This window comes from Nothobranchius furzeri, chromosome 14 (genome assembly GCF_043380555.1).
Source record: "Nothobranchius furzeri strain GRZ-AD chromosome 14, NfurGRZ-RIMD1, whole genome shotgun sequence".
Lineage (NCBI taxonomy): Eukaryota > Metazoa > Chordata > Actinopteri > Cyprinodontiformes > Nothobranchiidae > Nothobranchius > Nothobranchius furzeri.
Window position 1 is genome coordinate 43,147,511 of NC_091754.1, and position 13,345 is coordinate 43,160,855.

A 13,345-nucleotide genomic window follows, 5' to 3' on the forward strand; every position below is an offset into this window, starting at 1 on the left:
GGTGACAGTGAATTCCAGGAACTGGTTGCTGAGGTTCAGGAAAACCAAAAAAAAATTTTTTTGGGACCCTCATCTCTGGTGTGACCAGAAGAAGAAACTTTCCACCTGGGAGAGAGAAGCAGAGGTGGTCAACTCTGTTGGCACAGAGGAGAGGTTCCTGTCTGAGATAAAGAAAATTTGGTTCAACATTAAAGTAGTGATGGGAATTCCAGCTCTTTTTAGAGAGCCAGTTCTTTTGGCTCAGCTCACCAAAAAGAGCCGTCTCTTTGGGCTCCCAAGTGGCTCCTCAGATTTTCAGTTGCGTAGAGTACATTTATAACCAAAATAATGCAAAACTATGTGTAAAATTATTTACTAATGTAAAAAAAATGCAATATATTAAATATTTATCATTTCTATGGATTTAATAACTGAACACTTTAAGAAATCTCCACTTTCCAACTGCTGGCGCTCATTTTCTCACCGTCTTCGTCGCACTCTCCTCTCTCTCTCTCTCTCTCTCTCTCTCTCTCTCTCTCTCTCTCTCTCTCTCTCTCTCTCTCTCTCTCTCTCTCTCTCTCTCTCTCTCGCCTTTTTTCTCCTCCTCGTTCCCTCTCGTCTCCCTCCACCCGCATGTGCTCTGCTGTGTGTCTGAGTCTGATCCTCCCTCTTCCCCGTCCCTACTGCTCTGTGTGTGGACAGTCTGGACACACAATTACACACGTTGACCAATCGCCTGTAGCTTTCACCAAAGCAAGAGGGGAGGGGAGGGGGCGGCTCCCAATGACGAGCCGGCTCCCGTCGTTCACTTCAAAGAGCCGGCTCTTAGAGCCGGTTCGTTCGTGACCGACACATCACTACATTAAAGTAAATACTAAGAAACGTGTCGCAGCTCATAGACAGGCTGCAGCTGCTACTGAGGTGGACAGAACACTGTGGACCTGACAAACATAGACACGCATGTTGCCGATATAATCAGAGGTACTGCACTGACAGCATGGACGTAGATTTTTCCAAAGTCAATTTTTGTCCCCTGAACTTATCACATGTTTTCTGTTAAGATCTCTGGTTTTTAATAAATACATACATGAAAAATGTTGGGTTATTTGATTTTGCACATTTTACTCACTTATTGTGTCATCTACTAAGGTTTTAACCAAAACATTTTATTTAAATTAATATTTTAATCAATTATTTACTATTTTCCACTAGATGTTAGGCTGAAAGCACAATCAGTTGGAGTTGGAAGCTGGAACACAAAACGAGGCAGTTATGTCACTTTCTGCATTGGAAGTTCCGAGTTCCGGAACTCATGGAATGCACGAAATGCATGGTCCTCACTAAGATAGAAAGACCTTGTGTGTGTGTGTGTGTGTGTGTGTGTGTGTGTGTGTGTGTGTGTGTGTGTGTGTGTGTGTGTGTGTGTGCGTGTGTGTGTGTGTAAATGGATGATTAGGGAACACTTTGGATTTATTAATGCCTGAAACATGAAACAATAATTATTTCTATAAAAGAGGTAAGTAGAAGTGGAAGTAATTCTACAATGACAGTAATAGAAAAATCTACTTGGCCCTAAGTGCATTAATAAATACACACACACACACACACCTAAATGTATGTTCAATTGAAGGTGCAGACCTTTAGCCAAACACGATGCAATGTACCACAGTACTTTATTTGATTCATTTTGTGTTGGTGGACGTGTCTTATCTCAGCTGTCTGACTTTACCCTTCAGGTGGACCAGGTGGACATTCTGCCCACAGATATGATTTTCACAGTTAGAGAAGCACCCCGGCTTGGTCATGTGGTCATGTTGAAGAACAGCTCAGAGGGCTCAGGCTCACCGGTTCTCGACTACATTCACTCCTTTTCTCAGGAAGACATCGATCAGGGACTCATCTTCTACGTTTCAGCATCCATCCAGGTTTACGTCTGTTTGTCTCATCCTGCTGTTTTCATTCAGCATACTTGTTACTCAAACTGAGACCAATGCTTCTGAAGGATTGTTTGTCAGTGTTTGAAACCAAATTCACCATCTGTGTCTCTCAGGGCTCCGATGTCTTCACGCTAGATGTCAGTAATGGTTTTAACACGGTGGAGGGCCTCCAGATCACAGTGAACGTGGTGCCCCGGTTCATCCCCATCCAGACCTTTAACTTCTCTGTGAAGGAAGGCCTCAGCAGAACAATTGATGAAGCAATTGTGAATGTCTCACATCCCTACTACAGCTCCATAAACGTAGACTTTTTTGTGGATGAGCCTCCTCAAAATGGTGACATCCGCCACCTGCATGGAGATCTGCTCACTTACTTCACCTGGGAAGAGGTATGGAGACAGAGAAAATGTGTTTAAAATTCATTTTTGTGTAAAATCCAGTTTAGAAAGGAACAACAGCAAAAGCAGCGCACGTGTGAAGCATGATCCCATGTCTGAGGGCTCTGCTCCTAGAACTTCTGGTGCATATGGAGGTCAGGTCCAGCAGGAGGCTCTTCGTAATTTTCTATGTAATGTTCCTGGTGGTGTTACCCAGGGCTCTGAAACCACAACAATCCAAATGCCACTTCTCTCTCCGTTTCTATGAGTAAATAGTTTAGAGAGCTGTCTAATTTTCATCACACGCGTTTAGTACTGAAGTGTTTGTATGAATGCCACTCCCTACGAGACACCAAGTAAAGGAGTTTCTACAACAGCAACGATGACTCAAACATGTTTGTGAGAAAACAAGACCAGATTTCCCTCGCTAAGAAACACATAGATGCTCTGTGAAGTCATGAGATGTGTACCGTGTGTGTGTCCATTAAATCTGTATCTGATCAATTAAATTATAATTATTTAAGTGAAAACAGTTCACAAAATAAAAATATGAGTTTGGATCATCCCAATTACTCCTGACAGGGTAAAATCCTCACCTCACAACTACACTGTGGTTGTTGTGCTTCAGCAGCAGGGGCGGCGTTAGGCCCGGCTACTTGGGCTGAAGCCCCGGATCTTTCATGATAAGCCCCGGATCTAATTTATCGCGGAAGTAACATGCAGTACCAAAGTCCAACAGAGAGGGCGCAGCTGGCAGTAGTTTGTATACAGCCTGCCTGAGCCTCCACCACTGAAGAAGAAGCCCTTCAGCAGCTGGCTTCTTCTACACTCTGAAACGCATGAGTGAAGATGGACATAAGGACGTTTTTTAGACAAAAAGTACCGCAACATAACCCCAGCTTTGATGACACTGGTGTTGACTCAGGTTTGTGAGTCTTATTTGAAAATATTTGTTGTGCTGCTGGTTTGCCTAAAGTTAGCTTACTATCAGGTAAAGTTGATGGAGAAAGAAAGGGAATATTTACTATCATCTCACACTAAACACATACAGGAACAATACTCTGCCCTGAATATGCTGAATATGTAGCTTCAGATAAAAAATTATGTGGTACAAGATATATATGATGTTGACTAGTGCGTGTCACGCGTGTGCGCGCGCGCGTGTGTTAAGCCCCGGATCTTCTTCAGTCCTAAATCCGCCCCTGTTCAGCGGGACATCTCTGTGGAACGTTCCCTTGTTGTTCCTGGTTTGAGCTGTTTGTTGGTTTGGTGTACTGCGCCAGCTGAGGAGAGGAGTCAAGGAGCTGCTGCAGCTATCTGGTCTTTCTCTTTCAGACACCCCAACCAATGGAAATTCATCATGCATGTGAATGGAGAACATAGGTTAGGGGAGGTGGTTATCCACATGTCTTATAGGTCCTGCGTCCTCCAGCCTTATTCTGCTGAGTCAAGGTGGAAAACCTGACGGTGCTTGCAGGCTGCCTGCAGCTTCATTTCCTCCTGTGCCTTTTCTGACGATTCTAATGTGAAACAAGGACAAAACAGAACAGCAGAGATTATGTTAGCAGGGTGAAGCCCAGGAGGGGATTAGTAACAAACACTTCAACCATTAAAAACACACAAGAGAGAATTGTGTGTCAGCTATGAACCTTGTCATTCCTCCGCTACATCTTCACTGGTGTTCTATAGTTATAAAGTCAGACTTAGGTTTGTTGCTCCATCAGACATTAGAGTTTACCGTGAATCCGTGTTTGATCACAAACCGTATCCTAAATGAACAAGATGCGAAAACTACTGGCGTTTCTGCATCTAGTCTGATGTACAAACGAACACTCCAACATACTTTGTATACAGATAAATAAGGAGGACATGATCTAAGCCAGGGGCACCCATGTAATGGCCCCAGGGCCACTTAACAAAACGACCGGGGGGTGCACGCAGTTTGGGGCCCACAAAGAAGGCCTATTGACCAAACCCATGTCCCAGATCAAACTAATTATCCAACAAGACGAGCTCACGTCTGAATGAAAACACAAGAACTAACCCGAATGAAGCGCTCTAGAATGACCTTTAGGACACAAGCTGTTCTTCACTAAACAACCTGATGATGCTGAGAATTCCTGCGGCTGCTGTTTGAGCCACAGGGGCTTTGATCAGCTATTAAAAGAGTTGTTTTACTTTTATTATGTTTACAAAAACCCTAACATGCTATTTTATTTTGACCTGTGGCAGTTGGCAGAAATGGAATAGATCCCTGACTCTGACAGCTTTGATGTCTTTCTTGTCCTACAGGTGAAACTCGGACAGATTGTCTACATGCATGACAGCACCGAGACCACAGAGGACAATTTTACACTATCTGCCTCGGCCTATGAAATTGACCGCCGCAGTCATCCTGTCACCATCTCTGTTACCATCATACCGGTGAACGATGAGCCACCCAGACTGACACGGAACACTGGCCTGGAGGTAAAGTGGGTGTGGGCACATCGTTTTAAGGGCATCACATTTTAAAGGGTCTATAATGAGCCTTATTATGCATCTTTTATTTACCCATTTATCAGGGATTCTGGGACATTTTAAGCTCCAACATAACTTTATATACTTTATAGAGGCTCAAAGATCAGCTTCCAAATTTAAAAAAATTAAAAAAAAGGGTAGGGACAGTGCCCTCTGGTGGCAGATAACGAGATCGCCCCGTTTCCAACCAGAAACAGAAACAATAGTTTTTTTTTTGGATGATGAATTAATGAATCAGAAGTAACACGAAGTGTGTACAATTTCAATAAATCTGGCTTAAGCTCGCCATAATATGTAGGAGTAACATACATATGTATTTGGGTGCTTTTAAAGCTTGATATACTACACTACACTTTGACCAACATGATGTGAATTTCGATATAAATATGGAAATTTAGTCTGATTGGTCTTTGAATGTTTAACCAGAAGATTTAGAATTCTTTGTTTATTCAGGGATTGTCAGGCTTCGTATTAATTCAAGGAGAGAGTCAAGTTTATAAAAAGAAAGAAATTTATTTTCTAAACAATTATAACATGACAACTAGGAACACTTAATGTGATGAATGGATCTAAGTGGATGGAATGTGAGGTGTGATGATGTGTGAGTGTGATGCTATCAGAACCTTTGTATCTGGAGAAAGTGAGTTTTGAGTGGAAGTGAAGTTGTCTGCTATAACTAAAGTGACGGTTTATAAAACCACATCAGACGCAATCTGTCGAATCTACATACCAGCTTGAAGACCCCCGTGGTAAATCCAGAATGTTGAAGGCGGGGACCCCAGAGGTACCGAAGTCCGTAGAAGAAACCGCAGTGCCGACAAGACCGGTCTCGAGTTCTCATGTACCATGTTCAGCGCCTTGGGCTTCCCAAAAGGGGCGCGGAAGGCCCTTTATAAATAAAGCTTTGATTGATTGAGATGTCTCCAGGTCATGACAGTTGTTATTTGCATCTTAGGAATAACTCTTAAGGAGTTGAAGCTGGTTCAGCTTTATTCTGAAGGAACAGTTTGCAGTCAGCTGTAGCATGCAGCAGGTTTTTGACAGCTTTTTAAAAGATGCTCTGGGTTAAAGAGATTTTGATCCAGATGGCCGGTCCAAAGCTTTCTCAAAAACTGACTCACGGTGAAGTGAACTCTGTTTTAATAATCGTCATATTTTGATTTACTAACAAATCAGAATTTGACATGTAAAAAGGGTTTTACCAACAAACCGTAGAAAACATGCCTCGCATCAGATACAGGAGTTCTGATTGGTGGAACAGAAAGCAATGTGTCAGGATATTAACCCTTTAAGCGCCAAAGTCGCAGAATTGCGACAAGCAGCAATGTTGGATTTAATAAGCCACAGCAGCAGAAATGAGCCCTCATGCAGTTAATGCATTACACTGCGGGGTGGCAGACACCTGCAACTTCAATCCAAGCAGCATTTGTGGGTGTGTTACTATTCAAATTTATGGTGTATTTAGAGCTTGAACCCCGCCCACCAGTCGCAGAGCCGCGGGGGTTGTCAGAGCGAGCGAGTGGAAGAGGGAAAAAAACACAATGCCGAGAGGAATGTTCAGTGCTGACAAAGCTCTTCGTGTAGTACTGGCAGATTCAGATTCAGAGGAAGAATATTTCCTTTCCGAGGATGATCTGCGATCTTCTAGCGAGACAGAAAGCGTGGCTTCAGCGAGCAGCAACAGAGAGTCTTGACGATGCGGTTATACAAGCAGCAGCCATCCAGCCCTTACCTTGGGGGGGGGGGGGGGGGTGATGGGCCGGTGAAATCTCCGCTGGTGATCGATTCAGCCCCAGGGGTGTAAACTGCGGGAATTGCAGCTGGAGGGGGAGGAACCGCAGGAAAAAAAATCACTGCTAGCAGGGGGGTGGCCCAACACAGCCTCAGTGACAATAATAATGATGATGGCTGGGTTAGTTTGGGAGAAGAGGAACAGTATTCCAAGTGGATCAGGCATTTTGATGAGCCAGTAGGATACTGTGGAGACAGGGATCTGTCAAATTCAGAACACATTGATTTTCTGTCAGTTTTTTTTGGATGAGGAATTCTGGACCCTCATCACAAATGAAACTAACCGATATGCTCACCAGTATTTAGAGAGGGAGGAACTGAAATTTAGCTCCAGATATAATGACTGGTACGATGTAACTGTCCCAGAAATGAAAGCGTTCATTGCCATTCAGTTCCGCATGGGGCTTCTGGATAAGCCTGATATATATATATATATATATATATATATATATATATATATATATATATATATATATATATATATATATATATATATATATATGTCATTGTCATGTATCTGAGTGTGTGAGCTGTGAGTAGATAGTGATTCACTTGTTAAATCTAACTTTACTGATCATAACATAATAATATTCATTTCAACCACAGTAATTTCATCACAGATTAATCAAAACATTGTTATTATTCTTCAACCATTATTGTTCATTCAACCATATGATTATTTACTCATCTTGTTCCTTGTACGATTCATTTATGAGAGTTCATCCGTCTTGTGCTGTGAAGTGAAGCAGTCTTAGATAAGAGGGAGCTTTGCGAGGGACCTTGGAAAACACAGTATCTTTCTTGCAGGTTTAAGCCCCAGTTAAGACTTACGTCTCCATGTGACCCGATACTGAAGAGGTCAACCTGTGGATGGAAAAACAGACCATTTCCGGAGGCTACACTTGTGAAACATTTCTGTCAAATTCAAGTAAACTTGTTGGCACTTTACATTGCTAGTTCAGTGCCAGTGCAGTTCTTGGGTAGCGCCAGTGCAGTGCTAGTGCAGTGCTTGGGCAGCGCTAGTGCAGTGCTAGCGTAGTGCCAGTGCAGTGCTAGTGTAGTGCAATGCTTGGGTAGTGCTAGTGCAGTGCTAGTGTAGTGCTTGGGTAGTGCTAGTGCAGTGCAATGCAGGGCTAGTGTAGTGCAGTGCTAGTTTTCTGCTAGTGTAGTGCTAGCGTAGTGCAGTGCTAGTGTAGTGTTGTGCTAGTGCAGTGCTAGTGTAGTGCAGTGTTAGTTTTGTGCTAGTGTAGTGCTAGCGGAGTGTAGTGCTAGTGTAGTGCTGTGCTAGTGCAGTGCTAGTGTAGTGCTGTGCTAGTGTGGTACTTGGGTAGTGCTAGTGTATTGCTAGCATAGTGCAGTGCTAGTGTAATGCAGTGCTAGTGTAGTGCTTGGGTAGTGGTAGTGTATTGCTAGCATAGTGCAGTGCTAGTGTAATGTAGTGCTAGTGCAGTGCTTGGGTAGCGCTAGTGCAGTGCTAGCGTAGTGCCAGTGCAGTGCTGGTGTAGTGCAATGCTTGGGTAGTGCTAGTGCGGTGCTAGTGTAGTGTTTGGGTAGTGCTAGTGCAGTGCAGTGCAGCACTAGTGTAGTGCAGCGCTAGTTTTCTGCTAGTGTAGTGCTAGCGTAGTGCAGTGCTAGTGTAGGGCTGTGCTAGTGCAGTGCTAGTGTAGTGCAGTGCTAGTTTTGTGCTAGTGTAGTGCAGTGTTAGTGTAGTGCTGTGCTAGTGCAGTGCTAGTGTAGTGCAGTGCTAGTGCAGTGCTAGTGTAGTGCTGTGCTAGTGCAGTGCTAGTGTTGTGCTTGGGTGGTGCTAGTGTATTGCTAGCATAGTGCAGTGCTTGTGTAATGCAGTGCTAGTGCAGTGCTATTGTAGTGCTTGGGTAGTGCTAGTGTATTGCTAGCATAGTGCAGTGCTTGGGTACATGAAAAAGTGCTAACACTAATAAGTACAGTTAGTGCATAACAGAGGAAGTGTCCATGGAGCATCATCATTTTGTAAACAAAAGAATTGTCAAGGTTTCCACGCACAAGAGCAATCTGCTGCGCTAACAATCATTCGAGGCCATTTGTTCAGCAGATAGCTTGCTGTGTGCTCCTAGTTTTCTGTTATTTTTCTGCCTCACAAGACGCTGAGGTTAAAATCAAACAGGTTTGACTTTTTTCACCCAAAACGACAACAAACCCATGTGCACGCTACATGAGCTGTTTGCCGAGGGAAAATATTCAAGTGACCAATCAAAATGTGTACGCCACTCACATGATTCCAAGACAGCAGCCTCCTGTCTTCATGTCAGAAAGAGTAATGAAAGAGAGACAGATGGACATGAAGACAATGCTGCTACTCATTTAGCTAAACTTCAGACGGCGGCAGCATCTCATATCTGAGATTTCTCTTGTTCTGCAACTTGGAGCCATAACTTGAACTGTGCCTGTGGTCTTCCATTCCCTCAGTACAGGTGCTGGCCAGTAAATTAGAACATCATCAAAAGGTTGAAAATATTTCAGTAATTCCATTCAAAACGTGAAACTTGTACATTATATTCATGCAATGCACACAGACCAATGTATTTCCGATGTTCATTACGTTTAAATTTGATATTCATAAGTGACAACTAATGAAAACTCCAAATTTGGTATCTCAAAAAATTAGAATATTCTGAAAAGGCTGAATATAGAAGACACCTGCTGCCACTCTAATCAGCTGATTTACTCAAAACACCTGCAAAGGCCTTTAAAAGGTCCCTCAGTCTTGTTTTGAAGGCACCACAATCATGGGGAAGACTTCTGACTTAACAGCTGTCCAAAAGACAATCATTGACACCTTGCACAAGGAGGGCAAGACACAAAAGGTGATTGCTAAAGAAGCTGGCTGTTCGCAGAGCTCTGTGTCCAAGCACATTAACAGACAGGCGAAGGGACGGAAAAAATGTGGTAGAAAAAAGTGTACAAGCTCTAGGGATAACCGCACCCTGCAGAGAATTGTGACGACAAACCCATTCAAAAATGTGGGGGAGATCCACAAAGAGTGGACTGCAGCTGGAGTCAGCGCTTCAAGAACCACCACGAGGAGACTCATGAAAGACATGGGATTCAGGTGTCGCATTCCGTGTGTCAAGCCACTCTTGAACATGAAACAGCGCAAGAAGCGTCTCGCCTGGGCCAAGGACAAAAAGGACTGGACTGATGCTGAGTGGTCCAAATTTATGTTTTCTGATGAAAGCAAGTTCTGCATTTCCTTTGGAAATCAAGGACCCAGAGTCTGGAGGAAGAGCGGAGAAGCACAGAATCCACGTTGCATGAGGTCCAGTGTAAAGTTTCCACCGTCAGTGATGGTGTGGGGTGCCATGTCATCTGCCGGTGTTGGCCCACTCTGTTTCCTGAGGTCCAGGGTCAATGCAGCCGTCTACCAGGAAGTTTTAGAGCACTTCATGCTTCCTGCTGCTGACCAACTTTATGGGGATGCAGACTTCACCTTTCAACAGGACTTGGCACCTGCACACAGTGCCAAAACCACCAGCACCTGGTTCAAGGACCATGGTATCCCTGTCCTTGATTGGCCAGCAAACTCGCCTGACCTTAACCCCATAGAAAATCTATGGGGTATTGTGAAGCGGAGGATGCAATACGCTAGACCCAACAATGCAGAGGAGCTGAAGACGACTATCAGAGCAACCTGGGCTCTCATAACACCTGAGCAGTGCCACAGACTGATCGAGTCCATGCCACGCCGCATTACTGCAGTTATTGAGGCAAAAGGAGCCCCGACTAAGTATTGAGTGCTATACATGCACATTCTTTTCATGTTCATTCTTTTCAGTTGGCCAACATTAGAGAAACAAACATTTTTTCATTGGCCTTTAGAATATTCTAATTTTCTGAGATACCAGATTTGATGTTTTCATTGGTTGTCACCTATAAATATCAAAATTAAACGTAATAAACATCGGAAATACATTGGTCTGTGTGCATTGCATGAATATAATGTACAAGTTTCACGTTTTGAATGGAATTACTGAAATATTTTCAACCTTTTGATGATATTCTAATTTACTGGCCAGCACCTGTATATTCCTAACTGTGGAACCAGACAGCTGGAACCTCTGAGACAGCTTTCTGGATCCTTCCTCTAAACCAGGAAGAACAATCTTTGTTTTCAGCTCATGTGAGAGTTGTGGTGAGATGCCATGTTGCTACTCTTCACAGAGTATTAAAGAGGAGGGACACTTACTATTGACTCTCTTAAATACTTTCTCTCTTAATTGGATTCACCTGTGTGAGGAGGTCCAGGGTCACTGAGCTTACCAAACCAATTTTGAGGAGGACCTTTTCTAGCCAGCACGTTCCCTGATCCAAGCCAGCAGGGAGGTAAGCTGAGGAACTGGTCTTGTCTGCAGTTCCCTATGAAATTCAAGCCACTGCCAGCTCGAGCTGAGCTTCTCCACAAATGGTCAAGAGTTGTACTGCAGGCTGGATCCCAAGTAGAGCATTTAAGGGTTAAATGCGTCGCTAGAGCCTTGCTGTCGAGACACATTTTAAAAGAGGAACCGGCTAAGCAATAAAACAGGGCAAGGGTGGAGTTCTTATTAAGGAGATATTATTCAGTTATAAAATAGGCAGTTAATAATGGTCCTAATAGTGTAGACCCCCAAAGTCCAGTTTTTCACCAATAATTAGTTCTGACAGTTTTGGAATCAACAAAATGACAACAGTGTCCAAATGTATGCACCTGCCTAATTAGTTGAAGCAATTATTGCACTTTCTGTAAATCTCATAAACTTAGTTTCACCTGTGGGTCTCCTATATGATGTCATTTATGTGATTGGTCGCCATTAGTGTGAAGAAAATTTCAAGCAAATTTGGAAAAAAGTGCCCAAGAAAAGCATCTCCTACCCCAGCTTTAATATTTACAGAGTTGGACATGTCCGTTTGCAGGTAAATAGAAAATGTTGAATTGCAACCATCTACAGTTTCCTGATTGTCTGCTTTATCAACCAACCACATTGCTACATTCATTTTACTTCCTTGTTGATGTTTGTAGACAGGTGATAATCCTGCTGAATTTGAGGTTTAATTGGATTGTGGAGCTGTGTGCGCTCTGGCTGTGGTAAAAGACTCGGCTAGCATTGAAATGGCTGATTTAGGGTAAAAGAGGATGTAGGAAGCTCGCGTTGGCTCTCCTCCACTGGAAGATGAGCCGTCAGTAATCAGCTCACAAAACTGGAAACAACTGAGTCATTCAGCCTTCCCTGTTCTCCCTGTGGCTCCTTGTCATCGTGGCAACCGGTATTTTTGGTAAAACCAAGATGGTTGACAAGACTGCGGGTTTCTCGCAAAGCAAAAAATGGCGTCCGGAGCCTGTGTCTCCTCTGCGGCAGCTGCAGAATGAAACATAACATTATCTGGAGCCCACACATGTGTATGTGTGTGTGTGTGTGTGTGTGTGTTGTAGCTGATTAAACAAAACGCCTTACATGCCCACTGTGACACTCCAATCTGTTTCTAATCTATCTGAGTTCCAGTGCTTCCCTGTTTCCTGTCTCTGATCATCCTTCCTACCTGGACTCTGACCCTAAAACCACCCTGATTAGGGCTCAGGGTCTTCATGCAGTGTGCTCCCCCTCCAGACCCTCACTTAGTTTAGAAATAAGAGCACCTCATGGAGTCACTTGACATCCAAGTCGTAGGCCTATGGCAGCTACTTCATTCCTCCCTCAAAATGAAATATCAGCCTTCGTGTTCACTCAGATTGAATTTGCATCCATCCTCTCAGTTGCAAAATGTTATATAAACCATCATTCTGAGAGCCCAGTATTAAAACCCCTGGTCCAGAGCGAGTGGCGCCTGAGGTGGAACATTGGCTGACGTGTCCATCTAGTGTTTGAGTCTGGGTACTGCATTGCAGGAAGAACTAAACCAGTTCCTGACAGTGATAGGCAGGTTTTAATTATCAAAGAGACATTTCCAGATAAAATCACAATGATGAATAGTAACTAAGTTTTTAGCTGAGTACAGAAACACTATCCGCTCTGACAATGTGTGGGGTAGAATTTATAAATGTCCTGGTTATTTAAATAAAGAGCCTTCATTCCATGTAGGTTTCAGGTATCATGTATCTCTGTTTGACTGTAGGGAGAGCTTCTTTTGCACATAAGAGCTTACTGGAGCCAGAGGTCTCAGCATCAACCTTAAAGGTGTGGTGGAGGAACTTTTTCTCCTGGGTGGATCATCTGAACTATTGTTCCGCATAATTGTCAATCATTCTGGTGAACCATTCACGCGAAGCCATCGCCATACAAGCTTGTTGCTGGGTAATTTTTACTTCTTGCACATTCTTCTTATGTGTTCAGCAACAGCCTTCATTCGCTGTTCGCACCGGGCTCTTTTGAAAATGGTGGAGAGTCCCAAGAGAGTGAGAAGAGAAGGGCCTCCGAAGTGAGAAATGAGACCAGAGTTTTTAGGAGACTCTTTTCAACGACGGCGTGCGCTGAACGCGAAGACTGGGCTCCCTACAGACACCTCTGTTGTCGCTTTTCTGCTAAACTAAAGTTCGGCATGCTATTTGGAAAAATTTGTTTCAAATTACTGCTAGAAGTGCTGCAAGGCTGGCAATGTCCAATCCTGCAAAAATGTACCAGTTTGTACGGACAGATGAAATAGATGCGTAACGAGTGCAGCAATAGCACGTGCTGATAGGGTCAGGAGTGTCCAGTCTGGCTGATTTGTGAGGCTCTAACCTGAGTAACTCCT

At 43.6% G+C, this 13,345-nt stretch overlaps 1 protein-coding gene across 1 annotated transcript in view; it reads left to right on the top strand.

Moving 5' to 3' along the window:
- Positions 1-13,345, top strand: part of cspg4 (chondroitin sulfate proteoglycan 4) — a 116,848-nt gene that overhangs the window by 74,247 nt on the left and 29,256 nt on the right. The window contains exons 4-6 of the mRNA XM_015974450.3: positions 1,716-1,904; positions 2,030-2,305; positions 4,586-4,762. Coding sequence (XP_015829936.2) covers positions 1,716-1,904; positions 2,030-2,305; positions 4,586-4,762 — 642 coding nt within the window. The remainder of the gene's footprint in view (positions 1-1,715; positions 1,905-2,029; positions 2,306-4,585; positions 4,763-13,345) is intronic.